We start from the raw sequence: 14,547 nt of genomic DNA on the forward strand, positions 1-14,547 counted from the left end.
TAAAGTAGAAGACACTGCATTTAGAAAAGGTAGGAACACCTTAAAACCTGATCCACACAAGCTTACCAACACAATACATCCTAAGTAACAAACGGCCCGAAAAGCGTGTAAAGAATGTAGATATAGGTCGACACTGATTTTACTTACTATATCTAGGACCGAGCATTAATTACCGCCACATGCAAGCAAGGACTTGGCCGGGGAAGAAAGATGGGGAGCGCTATGGTGGTGACTGGTGATGTTTTGTTAGTTTTCTGTACACACACACTCACACACAGGATGTCAGTCACAGGAAATCCTAAACAACGATCGCTTATCACCGTTCACGGACAACAGTTAAAATCGTAATCCTTCTCTACCTTTCAATGTTTCTTTCACTTACACACCTCCGCGACTAGAACACTGTGTTCTTTTTTATCCTCAAGTGTGTGTAGAAGTAGATCTCATTGAGTTCCTTATCTCAGAAAAAAAAAAAAATCCACTGTCTATCTGCTTAAGTTCTGCTATTTGTGTGTTGGTTAGTCTGAGATTTAGCTTTAGATTTTTTTTTTTTTATCATAGCAGTTTAGTTAATTTCTTCCATTAAACCTTTTATATTTCGCTTCGAGTAACCTTCCTTTGTTAGCACGTGTACTGTATGTCTTTTTTTTTTCTTCTTTTTTATTCGCTCGCATTCTTAAATTTTTGGCATCTTATGTCGATTTTTTTTTTTTTTACTCGCTCGCATTCTTAAATTTTTGGCATCTTATGTCGATTGCTTTCAACAGGCTGTAGGAAAAAATATTGGCGTTTTCATGGTCGTACTGACAATTTAACAAGCATTCTTCATTATTATTAGGAAAAACACCCATAACCTCTGTGGACACTGAAAATAGTCGTGAAGAGAGAAAAAGCGTTTAAGAATACGAGCTTCTGCGCTCTGCCGAGCCGTGCATACTTACTACAGTTCATTATAGCATTATTTCATTCTCTTATCTTAGAAAGGAAGTCTATGGTCGCTCTCTATAAAAGACTATTGCCGTATTATAACGAGGAAAATGTGTTTGTGGTGGAAGGATGAGGGACTAGTTAGTGCCATTGGTTAACTTTCTTGAACTGATCACATTATATAGTTCACAGCTGTTACTCAAGGCTGTTCTTTAACTTAATATGTTTTTATTGTAATCCACAGTATTTTTTTTAACAATTTAATGTCAGTTTGTATAAGAATTTACTTAAAAACAACAAAAAACGAGAAATCACTGGCGGAGCTCCGAAGATTCAAAGCAGAACTTTAGAACATTCGAGCAGTACATACGCAGTAACTCGGCCCGTTTCTAGTCAGAAGGGTGGTGTGGAGAGTCGGGGAACATTATATTATCCACTGGTTCAGGAAGGACTGAGGTGCTGCTGTAAAAGACGAGGAGGAGGCGCGAGAACGTGCCTTTGGTACACGTTGGCAGAAAGGTGAAGGTGGCCAGTGACGACAGCAGGAATAAAGGCGCTATTACACGGACATTTTCTGGTGTCTTTTATCGGCATCTTGCCACTGGTAAGGGTGGCAAAGAGCGTGTGTCCTATCACAGGCGTAGCATAGGTTATCTGCATCTGGGGAGGCAAGAGCATCCTTGGACAACATAACTTTGTGGTATAGCCTGGACTTCAGCTAGCGTTGCCTCTATTGAGAGACGGTTAGAGAAGCCTTGGCTGTTACTTACCTTTACTTTTGTTACTTAGGCGATTCTGTCAGTGACAGCCGAGGTTGGCCTCCTACTTGGAATTTCCCCACTTAGTAACAGTTGAGGTAGGATGTTCCGGTAATGGGTAGGACATCCTGGTATAGGTGGGTGGTCAGGTGGGCCACGCAACCACTTATCTAGCTTCCTCTTGAAGCCTTCAGGGCTAATGCCTCTTGTATTCCGGAGCTCTCGAGAGAGGCAGTTGAAACAGACGAGGACCAATGTGAGTGAAGTTTGTATGTGTCCTCACTCTTTATGTAATTCCTGGCGTTCCTTTGACGTAGCAGAGTCTGTCTCTTTGGTGGTGGTCGATTTCAATCTCTACATTTGGCACTTTGCTCTCTAGTATTTTTCATACATACAGGACTATGTAGTGTTCTGACCTCCTCTGTAGGGGGTACATTTTAAGCTTCTCCAGTCTTTCCCAGTAACTGAGATGTACTCCCTAGATTCTTGAAGTGTGTCCTCTGAGGAGCCCCTAGATCAGCTATGTCATGCACCTTTTGTGGAGACCATAGCTGGCAGTAGTACTTCAGCATTGGGAACACCAGAGACTTCCACAAGGTCTTCATGCAATGCTCTGCCCTAGTCTTGAATGTTAAAAAAAATCCAGCTACTTATGATCCTGGCTGTTTCCATGGTGTTGTGGATGTGGTATGTGAATGTTGCATTGCAGCTCAGGAATGCTACTAGGTCTTTTATGTGTTCTTTGTTTTCAATTGTTTGGTCATTGTAGAGATAGGAGGTTGTTGTTTTCAGGACTTCATTGTTGCCATATCTTAGAGTTCAAACTTGCCATTCAGGACCCTATTGTTTGTTGTTGCCCAGCAGATGAGTAGGGTGTTGAGATCTTGAAGCCTGACCATATCTTCCTTACACTTTACATGTGTAAGTCTGGTGTCATCGGCAAAAGAGGAGGCTTCAATGTCTTAATTCTCTATCAATATCACCACTGTGTATGATGAAAAGGAGTGGTCCTAAGATAGATCCCTGTGGCATTCACCTTATTACCTGGCTCTTAATCAGATAGTTCTCCTTGCACTGATACTTGCTGGGTCCTTCCTGATAAGAAGCTATGAATCCATCTTCCCAATGGTCTTCTGATACTATGGTGTAAGAGAATGCCATGGCCTACCTTGGCAAAGACCTTGGTGAAGTCAAGGTAGATGACATCTGTATTATCTCCTTCTTGAATATTTTCTGATATCTTTTTAACAGTGTAATAGCAGCTGGGACAGGCATGATCTTCCTTTTCTGAATCTGTGTTGTCCATCATTAAAGGCTCCTTTTGCTCTCAGAAATTTTACCATTTTCTTTTTTATCATTCTCTCAACAATCTTGATGAGGTGGGAAGTTAAAACCACTGGTTGGTAATTGTTGGCCTGGTCATTATTTCATCCTTTATTGATAGGGGTGATGATGGCTGTTTTGAGAGACTCCAGTACTGTGCCAGACTGTAATGAGGCTGTCCACAGTGTTCTCTTCTTATCAGCAAAGGACATTTCTGACATGAATGGTTTGGACACCTATGACTACCTTCAGTAATAACCACTAATCTATACTTACTGGTCTTTTGTCTTCTATTTCCATGTGTGGAAATTCCTTAAACTTTCCTCATGACTTTTTGTGGTCTAATTCATGGTGATTGTCTAGGTATTATATGTTATATGTACATTATCTTAGCCTTTTCTTTGTCTGCTCTATACTTACTGATCCATTGTCTTCTATTGCCATGGATGTGAATTCCTCATTCTATAACTACCCATCTCTGTCTTGGTCTGCCATTATGCATGTGAGCAACAGCAGGGATGAGGGCAGAGTAGAGGGAGTGAATAAAGAATGAGAGGAAAGAGGAGGACAGAGGGAATTGATAAGTATTTAAATGTTATTCCAGGCTGTTCTTTTATTAAATTAGTTTCTTACATTTTAGAAGTACACCACGTTCACTGTTATTATGTATCAGGTCACAATTTAAAACAATGAAAACGTGAAAGAGGATAATTTTTCTTATAACTTCACATACTGGCAGAGTCTGGATGGTGATCTGAAGCACATGAAACACTTCACTCTCTGTACCATGCTTCAGTCCCTTCCTGTACTTGTGAGCAAGATGGTGTAGGAGAGCCAGACAGTGGAGGAGAGCCACTTCAGGAGAAATGGAGATGCTGCAGAGGAAGACGGGAAGAGATAGGACCTGCATGGAAGTAAATACTGGTAGAAATCAAGGTCAGAAATAAGGACAGGCAGGGATTCACACTTTCATCCTTGAGACTTTTTTTTTTTTCTGTTAAATCATTCTCTCACAAGATAATCAGTGACTTTTCCACCATGGTATGTCCAAAACTAGTATTACAATCTCTTAATGTTTGGCAGTAGTGTTACCTTACATACTGAAGTGCTGTGACATTAGCAATTATGGAGCGCTAGTCATGTCTCCAATCTGCCATCCTGACCAAGTCCACGGTGTTCCATCCTACGTTAATACTTTTCAGCAAGGTCTCCATGTATTTCTTTCTTTGCCTTCCTCTTGGTCCTCTTCCATCAATCCTCCCCATCAAGCAATCCCTTTTTATTCCTTCAGCTCTCAGGATGTGTCCCAAAAACTGTAACTGCCTCCTCTTTATACTTCTTATCAACTCTCTCTCTCCACTCCTGCATGTTGTAGCACTTCCTCATTAGTTGCTCTTGTTGTCCATGGAATCCTGTGCATTCTTCTTAGGAACCACATCTCTGTAGCCTCTTTTTTTTTTTCTTTTTTTTTCTATTTATTTTCCACTTTCTTTTTAACAGTCCATGTTTCACAACCATATAATAAAACTAGCCAGACATAGCATTTCAATAGTCTAATTTTCAAATCCATTTTTATCCCCAAATTTGTCATGAAAGTTCTTATATTCATAAAAGCAGTTTTTTGCCAATGCTATTCTTTTCTTATCTGCCTTCTCTGACATGATACTTTCCAGGTATTTAAATTCCCAAACTTTTTAATTTGTTGTCCAGTATATTTTCATACTTTGTCTTTGTCTTCTCATTGTTATTCCCATAATCTCCAGCTTCTTTGTGTTTATCTTCAGATCTCCTCACTTGCTTCTTTAACTTCATTCACAAGCCTTTGTAATTTTCCTCTGAATCTGCTAAAAGAACTGTATCATTGGCATACCATATGTTTGTCACATTTCTTCCTTCAATTCTCACTCCCTCCAAATCTATTTGCCTTTTGCATACATTTCTAACCATATAAGGAAAAGAGGTCTGGAGGAAGTACCACCCCTGCCTCACTCTCCTTATATCTATCCATTCTGACTTCATTTCCCCAGCTTTCACAGCTGCCGTTTCATTTCAGTGCAAATTTACTATCAACCTTGTATCTGTACCATCCACTCCTGTTTCCTTAAGTATTTTCACAAGCTCATCATACCTTCCTGTATCAAGCGCTTTTCATAAGCAACATATGCATAAATTCCTCTGCATCTCCACTTCTCTCTCAATAATAGTTCTTAAGCAAAAAATGGCATTGCTAGTACCCATCCTTTTCCTAAAGTCAAACTTTTCTTTTGCTACATTTTCCTCAACATTTCTCTTCAATCTATTTCTCAAGACTCCAAGAATTATCTTTCCCATCTGACTCATAATACTAATAATTCTGTCTTTTCACATTCAATAGTTCCCATTTCCTTGGGAATGGTTTTGCACAATGGTTCTTGCATGGCTTTTGGTACATATCCTGTCTCATATTTTATTTGCTAGCTCTATTATTTTATCCACAGCCAAATCACCCGCTGCTCTCACCATTTCTACCACCACTCCATCTTCACCTTTACCATTTTTCATCTTTGCTATGACTGCTGTTATTTCATTTTTCAGTATTGATAGACCTTCCAAATTCAAATTCTGGCATATTTCCTCTTTCATCATTATACAAGTCTTGTGTGTATTCTCCCCAGTACTGTTGCAAATGCAAATTCCATCCTTCACCTTCATTTTCCTCCACAATTCCTGGTCCATCATGTACTGCTGACTCCTTTCTTCTCATACAGGCATTTAGGAGGAATAAAGTAATTTCCTCTTCCTCCAACTCTCAAATTTACATATGAACCAATGTGGATTGCAGCTTTTTCATAGATATCTTCATAATCCTTACTCCTTCACCAGCCATGCACTCCTTGAAACATGCAGCTTAATTCCCATGGTATTTTCTTCCTTCTTTGTTTATTCCACTATATAAAAGGCTATATCCATCCACTGCATCTCTGGTGATTCATTTTAGACACAAAGCATACTATTAAGTGTCCTGCTAATCAAGCCACTCACTTCCTATTCATGTTTTCCAGGTTGAGGAAGGCAACAGTTCAACTCTTGGCCTTCTGAAGCTGTGCCTTCTCAGGTTATGGCAGCTCCCACACTTACCTCAGGAATTAAGTGAGGTTCTTCATCTTTTGATCACATTACTAGATCATTCTCGTCACTTGTAATGAGAGTCTGGCAAGTGTTAGGTTCAAATGAGTGTTGACATAATACATTATCATGTGTTTTTCTTGTTACTTGTTATTTACTTACATTCTTACAAAGTTACCAAGTTAACTGTTCAAGGTGTAGTATTGCAAGGCACTGTAATAAGATATGTGATACATTTCTGTAGTCACTAGTGCAATATTCACTATATAGTTTATGCAGCATTGTTATGTATGGTACTTTGCAGGATCATTACCAGTATTATTATTAATCTTCAGTGTAAATACTGACTCCAGATGTGGACTTTAAATACCTGAACCATGTACCGCATTGCCTGTACAAGATAATCCAGTGTAGGAATTAGATTATTTTAGGCAAGGAATTGAAGGGCATGAAAAAACTATTTCATTAATGGTATTTATTATCCAGGAGTTGAACATCACACTGAATATCACACTCACCTGTACATAGAACTTTATGAAAAGAGGATTATTTGTAGACATGGTGTTTATTCCCTGACGGCATATGTAGCCTGTGCTTACTCCCAAACATTCATCTGCCCCAACCTCTTCCCCCTTCTAATTAATCACATTATGTATAAAGTATCATTAAGATATTTATAGGTGACATTTCTGCTGTGTGTGTGTGTGTGTGTGTGTGTGTGTGTGTGTGTGTGTGTGTGTGTGTGTGTGTGTGTGTGTGTGTGCATGTCCAATACTTTGAAAGAGAAAGCTAGTTAGTAATGTGATTAACACAATTTTAGATATTTCATTAACTTTTTTTGGTAGACAGTGTATTGAGATGTCTAGGAAGAATCTTAATTTCAATCCCATATTTCAGGATGTGATGAGAGGCCACATAGCACCAATTGTGAGTGTAGCACAGGGAAAAAGTTATGCCTCAAGAATATGTGAACTGTGCATCATCTCCAGACTGAGTCAACACTCCTCTCTGAAACTCAAGTAGAAACTCTTCAGTGGCAGGTATTCCAGTATTCAGTTATAACTTGTGTTCATCATTAGGAAGAATATTATATATCATATCATTTACAACTTTTTTCATGATATAAAGTAAAACAAGTGTATCCTGTCAGAAAATAAGCAGCTTTCCCTCCCACTTATTGACATTATGTCCTCCTTATTGATGATATGTACTCTATCAGCAATGGCACAGCCTGCAATGCATGTATGCTCATTCTCACCAGCTCAACATCTTTTTCTTCTGTCAGAATGTTACATCACTTACAGAAACATGTTAAGTAATTAATAGATAAAATGAATTTTTATGAAACACAATAATTAATTCTTCACTGTCCAGGTTTCCTGAATGAAGAAAATTGGTTGATAATTTTGCCTTGTGCAACTTGGTATCTATTAATTACTTCACCACTTTTAGAATTGGTGGAAGAGAACATATGTGGTGGAGGTTGATGGCAGATAGGGAAAAGGAGAGAATTGCAAGAGGAGAGACCACAAGAGGAAAAGTGAACACAACAGAAGAGGAATTGCAGAAGACAGAGTAAAGCTGAAAAGAAGCATGGACGAGAAGAGAGAAACAGGTCATCTTGATAGTGGTTGCTGTGGTATGGGGAGGGAAGTGTGTAGGTGTGAAGACAGCTATGTCCTGGATCTTCTTTTGGTGCACTCTCTCCTCTGGCCATCCTGCAGCAGCTGTCTGTCTCTCTCCCCTCATAAAACAGAGGAAGTGTGGATGCTAATCAAGCTGCCCTGGATTTCATGTCCAGCCTGTGGTGGGCAGCAGTACAAAACAAGGTGTCTGTGATGAATGGGAACTACCACTAACTTGGAATGTACAGTGTTGTCAAGGGCTTGGGATTAGAATCTAAAATTTGATACTCTTACAATTTCCCTGGCTCTTATATGAAAGCTTACAAAATACAGTCCTCTCCACTTTCACCTTCATCAAGTACCATTGCCAGTGTGTGAATTGCCTGCTGTGAACTGCCTTGCCTGATTCAACTCATATCAGACACTCATCCCAGCCAGTATGAGTGAGTGGGAGGGTGACAGAGCAATTGATGGGGTTTGAGTGGGAGGGTGACAGAGCAATTGATGGGATTTGTTTTGGTCTTGTGCTGGCAATGCTAAGTGATGGAAGTGAAGTGGAACTGAATGAACATAAAATTCCTAGGCTTACAAATCAAAACAAAGTCCAGAGATGCAGTATTTGTGTTTTCTCATTAGGAGGGCTGTTTTGCAGTCTTCACCACCATGGCTGCACACTTGGTGGTTTCTGTAAGACCAGACTCAGGCTTCCAATTGCATGGCCAAGAAGATGAGGACTTTGGAATGGCTCTCTTGGTGAGGTGGTGGACAGCAAATACTACATCCCTGTTTTATAATTAGTAAGCCTATGTATAAGAGCCAAGGGACATTATATGTGTGAGTTAAGTTTTAAATTCCAATCCCAAGCTTTTGAAAACAATGTATACTTAACTATGAACTTCTACTATCTACAATAGTAGGAATTTGTTTCAATGAAGGAGTGCAAGTTAATTTTAAGAAGACTAATAACTGAGTATTTTTCATAATGTTTGATAGTCATTTTCTCAATTTAAACTTAATTTTGTTCTTTCCTACTCGTGCCTTTTCTCCAAAGGCACAAGTTGGTGGTAGTTCAGCACACCTGCCTTGCTTTGTACAACTGTCCTGCATTCGCTGGACACAAAATCAGGTTGTCTTACCTCATGTGAGAAAGTAAATGGATACAATGCCACAGTTCTGCTACGAAGGAAGACAGGCACCTCAACATAATATGCAGCTGATGCAGAGTGGTGGAGAACAGGAAAGTGGGTGTGCTGAAAGGTGACCCTCTTGCTCTCTCCATCTTCCCACACAGCAATGCTCCCAGTCTGTGTGCAGCTGATGCAGGGTGGTGGAGAACAAGAAAGTGGGTGTGCTGAGAGATGATCCTCTCCTGCTCTCTCCATCTCCCCACACAGCAATGCTCACAGTCCATCAACATTTGCAATACATGAGTGGAAGTAACATAAGAGGATTTTAATTTGCTAATGGCTATAGGATTTCAAAATGTAGTTAAGCAAGTAGACTGCTTTAACTCTCTCTACTGATTGTGTAAATATATTTCAAAACTACCAAAAACTTAAATTAGTGCTAGTGACTGTTCTGTATTACAACCTGTATTGCTGATCAGGAATACTTAGCTATTTATTGCCTCCTGCAAACTGTTGAAAAGTGACATTAAACAAAATCTAAATAAAAAACTAAAAGGTTATTTTAATCACCTCTCTTACTAAACCAAAAAGTATGAACTTTTCCTACATGTCCATCTCTTCTTCCAGAGCTCCAACATCTCACTATAGCCACTATTATCCCCTCTCTCTGATTCACCACAACCACTACCTCTTAGAAAAGTCAGGCTTTGGATGTCTTTAGCTGCTAAAGGACAATGACGAGGAGTGCATGGAAAAATTCACCATTAATGAGGCCTGATTCTCAAGAGAACATTCTTTATTTACCTTTGCTTCTTACCCTTAATGTTTTATTTTACAAATATGGGTTTTATGCTCTTTATACATCATTCTACATCACTAAGAAAAGAAATAAAAAGTGCTTAGCTAGTCAAAAGGTGCTTAGCTGTCATGGTTTCCTGAAGTGGGTGATTGGAGGTCCAGTCTTGCCAAAACTGCTAATGTATAGCAAAGATACTGAACACTTGAGCAAGCCTCTTCTTGTCATATGACTGGTACCAAATACTACATCCCTGGAATAGATACAAAATTGTAAGCCTATTGAGATAAGAACCAGAGAGATAACATGAGGTAGGAAGACATTGGAAATTAACACACAACAGGACCAGCACACATGTCAGTTTAGGGACGAAGGTAGAGAGTGAAGCCAAAGTGGTTTAACTGTGTGCATAGGAAATGAGTATCAGGTGGGAGGAGGATTCTGGACATGGACCCATTAGAAAGGAGGAAGACCAAAGTAGATGCACTGAAGGAACAACAAGGTGATGGTGTGACAAAAGACAACAGTAAAGCAGACAGGTGGCAGAACTGTGACAACATCTAAAGGGAATAACCAGATGATTACTTGGGTCTACCAAATCCACACCAGATTACTTGTGTCTACCAAACCCACAATGTATAAAATGATCATGTATGTGGAATATGTAAAGCACATGTAATGAATCATTAAAAAAAAAGAGAGAACACTTTAGAAATAGTCATTGTGCCAAAGAAATATTTGCAGTTGTAATATGTGTTTAAATGATGAGACAAAACAACAGGATAAGTAATTTTAGTGGAATAACCATGCTTCTGTGTCAGTATGAAAATATGCTGAAGAATGCAATATATATATATATATATATATATATATATATATATATATATATATATATATATATATATATATATATATATATATATATATATATATATATATATATATATATATATATATATATATATATATATATATATATATATACACACACACACACAAAGTTGGGAAATGATTAGATATACAGTCTTTACCTGACTACCAACAGAATGCAGAAGTGGTGGAATGTTGGTGAAAATTACTGACAGTATAACATCCATGACATTCCTGTATGCCTTCCCCCCCCTCTCCTTTGACATCTATAAGGTCAAAGTTGTTCCCTGGTGCTTAAACTCATTAATCTTACTCTGTTTTTAGAGTATCCTAGAATCTTCCATATTTCTCTCCCTCTATAACCATCTATCAGAGTTCTGGTGTGTGTGTATGATGTTTTGTCAGAAATACCTTGTTGGATCGAGTTGACAGGTAACTGACAAAAATTGGCTTAAAAAATTGCTTAGTCTTGACTTACAAATGTTTTCTGAATTATGCCCATTATTCTGTTTACTCTTAATTATTTTCATTTGGCTGGAAGGAAATACTGGAGCATATGAGTCTGTGTAGGGCAGGGATTTTTGTACTCCTCATAACAGGACGTGCTTTCCAAATTCCACCTGGTGTTCCTTGTTTGAGTTCAGTGTCTATTACCCAGGGATTCTTGATAATCTCATCTTATGAGCTTGTTTGTAGCAGGTGTGGTTTTTCTTGGATGTCCAGACACCAGGACACAAGGTGAAATGTGATCAAATGGTAGAGCACATGATGTCATGAGCAGTGCAACAATCCCTGCCTTTCAAAGACTCGTATGCTCCAACATTTCTCTACAGCCAACACATACTTGACACAAGACAAGATTTTGTATCTTTTTCTCTTGAATCATCATCTTTCCAACCATCCTGCAAATCAAAGTAAGAAGTGGTAGGTTAAATATAAAGCCATGTGATTCACTAAAGATGGGAGAGGATAGGGGGGGGATCCAGGTCTAACCACCTATCAAACAGCTGTGAAGGTGCCTGACCTTGAAATTAGTGGCAAGCTATAGCCTAATACCTAGGAGACTTGCCAGTGTATGATAATCACACTGTTCTGGGGCTCCAAAACACACCAGAGCGTGTGCTTGCCAGCTGAGGGGGTTTGCGAGGTGTTTGTGTGTTCGTACAATAAAACACGGTTCATGAACCGACGTAAAAATTGTTAAAAAAACCTGTCTGTAAACTAATTTATTTGTGAACAGGAATGTTCATGAACTGAGGTTCCATTGTAGTTGGCACATCCTGCTAACATCAACCTCCATATGGCACAGTTTTACAGCAACTTAACTAAACACTGGTATGTTCACTGTTTTTTTGCTGGTGGGCTGTCATGCCAGCAGTTCTAAGTTATCCAGTGTGTTCCTTACTCTGAGATCAAGCCTGACTACTGCAGCTTTCGGTGGCCAACTAGGCCCCATGTTCAGAAACGCTTTGCTCCCTCAACACAACTATTTTCAAAGGCTGCAGAGATGATGTTTCTCCTGCTAATAATGTAGAAATCATGCCTCATGTCTGTGCACTGCAACACTCTCTACACCCTTGTATTGGATAACTAGTGCAATAATTTTCATTAGTATGGCTTACATCATTTCACAAGCCCAGCTAACTAACAGAACCCAACAGTTTTCTTGCTCATTATGGAAATCTACCCACCCTGCTCTTATAACTGTTTCATGTCTGAGCAGTGCAAGACACTACAGATTTACGTATATCTTGCAATTATGGCCAACAACCCAACATGTTTTCCTCATTATAGAAATCTATCCAACCTTCTCTTTAAAGTGTCCTAGGTCTGTACACTGCAACACTCTCAACAAACTTATATTTGGGTGACTAGTGGAACAATTTTCATTACTAATGCTTATAGTTATTAAGTTTCATAAGACCAGTTAACAAACAATTCACGATGTCTTTATCATAGAAATCTATCCATCTTCATCTCAGAACTGTCTCTTGTCCGTGTACTGCAACATACACTACACACTTGTACTGGAAAGGGTTAAGTAGTGCAATCATTACCTTTGACAGTAGAACACAAGGCAGGAAAGTGAGGCCGGTTGCCTGACACTCGCCAGACAGGTACAAATGTTCTTGTTGTTGTTGGGGCTGCGAAGATCTATTAATCCTTATGAGCTCTGGGGTACTCCTGTGGAGGTATCACAGGCGGGGCAGCTGGTCGGTCTTCCTCAGGAAAGGAAGGCACAAGTGAGGCGGAGGACAGCAATCTACCATGAGGAGTGGGCATGTACAACTAGCTACCTGTCAGGCGCAACTGATGATTTTGCTGCTGCTGATGATGATGATTTCTCTCTCTAACGGGTTATGACTAATCATTTATAATTATTCTGTGGTCTTCATGGGCTCAAGAAAAAATCTTCTATAATAAGAAATGCCTAATATATATATATATATATATATATATATATATATATATATATATATATATATATATATATATATATATATATATATATATATATATATATATATATATATATTGTAATATTTTCCCTTTTCATTTGTTTTTACCAGGTATAAATTAACTATGCATTTTTTTTTTCCCAATTAATGCTATAATAAAATGTTTACTTAATAATGATTCATGTCTGCTGTAGAGATGTATCAGATGTCAGATTTCAAAGATCCGCGGATGTATTATATGTAATGATATGTATATACACATATGTCCTATGTGTGAAAACATATTTTGCGGATTAGTTTCTACCAGTTGACGGATACGAATATCAAATTATGACATCGTCACGGATGCAGATATGTTCAGGATTTTGGGATTGGGTGACTATTACCACCCAGGTCTCCCAGGGTAACGTGATGTTAAAATGCCTGCCGCCACCACCTACTAGCTGAAAATCGATGATGAATTTGTACGCAGCCTGCAATCTCGTAGCATATTCGCATAATTCAGTTCTGGCTGCAGTTGTCAATAATAAAGATAATTCTTCAAGGGCATGAGCATAAGCCTTGCTAGTCTAGGGCGTGAGCATTACCTTGTGCCCCTCCCAGCAAAGCCTCCTGCGCTACACGCTTCCCGTGAACCAGGCTACCACACCACCACTATAGCCAGGAGGCAGTAGGCACCTGCCGAAACGATAATTACTCCCAGTGAGGTCTAAAGCACTGTTCAGGGGGTGCTGTGAACTTATCATTGAACCCAGCTGTGACCTCACTGAACGTTTCCCTTTGTGTCTCACAACACAAGGGGGCAGTCACAGCCTGCCCTCTAAAGACAACTCTCTTCCTCCACACAAAACTACAAGCACCTAATAACACACACACCCTTCACTCAAAAATTTTAAAATCATCATGGCGACTCCTACACCAGCCTCGGAGTCCCCATCTGGGGAGGGGACCATAACTGTCCCCAGGTCGGACTGCCTTTCTGTCGACGACCTTAAGTGTCTTAACACCCCCCTCAACTTTTTCTTCGTTAACTTCTGCAACATTCGCGGTCTAAGATCTAATTTTCAATCTGTAGAACACCACCTCTCCTCTTCTAAACCTCATCTTGTTTTCCTCACTGAAACTCAGGTGTCTGAGGCAACTGACAGTAGCCCCTTTTCTGTTCCCTCCGACTTTTTCTATCCTCATTTTCGATCCAAAGCTGGATGCTGCGTTTATGTGCGCAATGACTTAACCTGCTCTCGTGCCCACGCTCTTGAATCTTCCGAGTTTTCCACCATCTGGCTACGACTACAGAGTCACTCTCATGCTAAATTTATCTGTGCTGCATACCTCTCACCTAACTCCTCTGACTATAAGAAATTCTTTAACTACTTAACTTCCAAAGTGGAGCACATTCTGACCCTCTTCCCTTTTGCAGAGATCTCCATTCTTAGAGACTTCAATGTTCACCACCAGCCTTGGCTTTCCTCTCCCTTCACTGACCATCCTGGTGAACTAGCCTACAACTTTGCTATCCTCCATGACCTAGAGCAATTGGTGAAACACCCTACTCGT

The 14,547-nt window shown here is 39.4% G+C and overlaps 1 protein-coding gene and 2 long non-coding RNA genes across 9 annotated transcripts in view; 1 reads left to right on the top strand and 2 right to left on the bottom strand.

The window, feature by feature from the left end:
* The window catches only part of LOC135111381 (uncharacterized), a 5,924-nt gene extending 2,716 nt beyond the window's left edge, over positions 1 to 3,208 (bottom strand). The window contains exon 1 of one of the 3 annotated variants that reach the window (XM_064024603.1): positions 1,698 to 3,208. Coding sequence is in view for 1 of the 3 variants with exons in the window: in XM_064024601.1 (XP_063880671.1) it covers positions 148 to 166 (19 nt within the window). In the remaining 2 variants the exon portion in view is untranslated. Of the gene's footprint in view, positions 1 to 147; positions 354 to 1,697 lie in introns of those variants that run through there. The other 2 variants (XM_064024602.1, XM_064024601.1) reach the window with 2 other exon arrangements.
* On the top strand, positions 1,286 to 7,630 carry LOC135111382 (uncharacterized). 5 transcript variants are annotated; one of them, XR_010273721.1, is made up of 5 exons: positions 1,286 to 1,531; positions 3,748 to 3,922; positions 6,050 to 6,137; positions 7,011 to 7,153; positions 7,566 to 7,630. It is a non-coding gene; the product is annotated as an uncharacterized LOC135111382 (long non-coding RNA). The 5 variants fall into 5 exon arrangements; XR_010273718.1 differs by having other exon boundaries at positions 1,287 to 1,531; positions 3,748 to 3,944; XR_010273720.1 differs by having other exon boundaries at positions 1,288 to 1,531; positions 3,805 to 3,944.
* On the bottom strand, positions 6,574 to 12,899 carry LOC135111383 (uncharacterized). The gene is made up of 2 exons (XR_010273723.1): positions 12,589 to 12,899; positions 6,574 to 9,914 (listed from the first exon to the last, which is right to left on the bottom strand). It is a non-coding gene; the product is annotated as an uncharacterized LOC135111383 (long non-coding RNA).
* Positions 12,900 to 14,547: the final 1,648 nt, after the last annotated feature.

Source organism: Scylla paramamosain, chromosome 22 (assembly GCF_035594125.1).
Source record: "Scylla paramamosain isolate STU-SP2022 chromosome 22, ASM3559412v1, whole genome shotgun sequence".
Classification (NCBI taxonomy): Eukaryota; Metazoa; Arthropoda; class Malacostraca; order Decapoda; family Portunidae; genus Scylla; species Scylla paramamosain.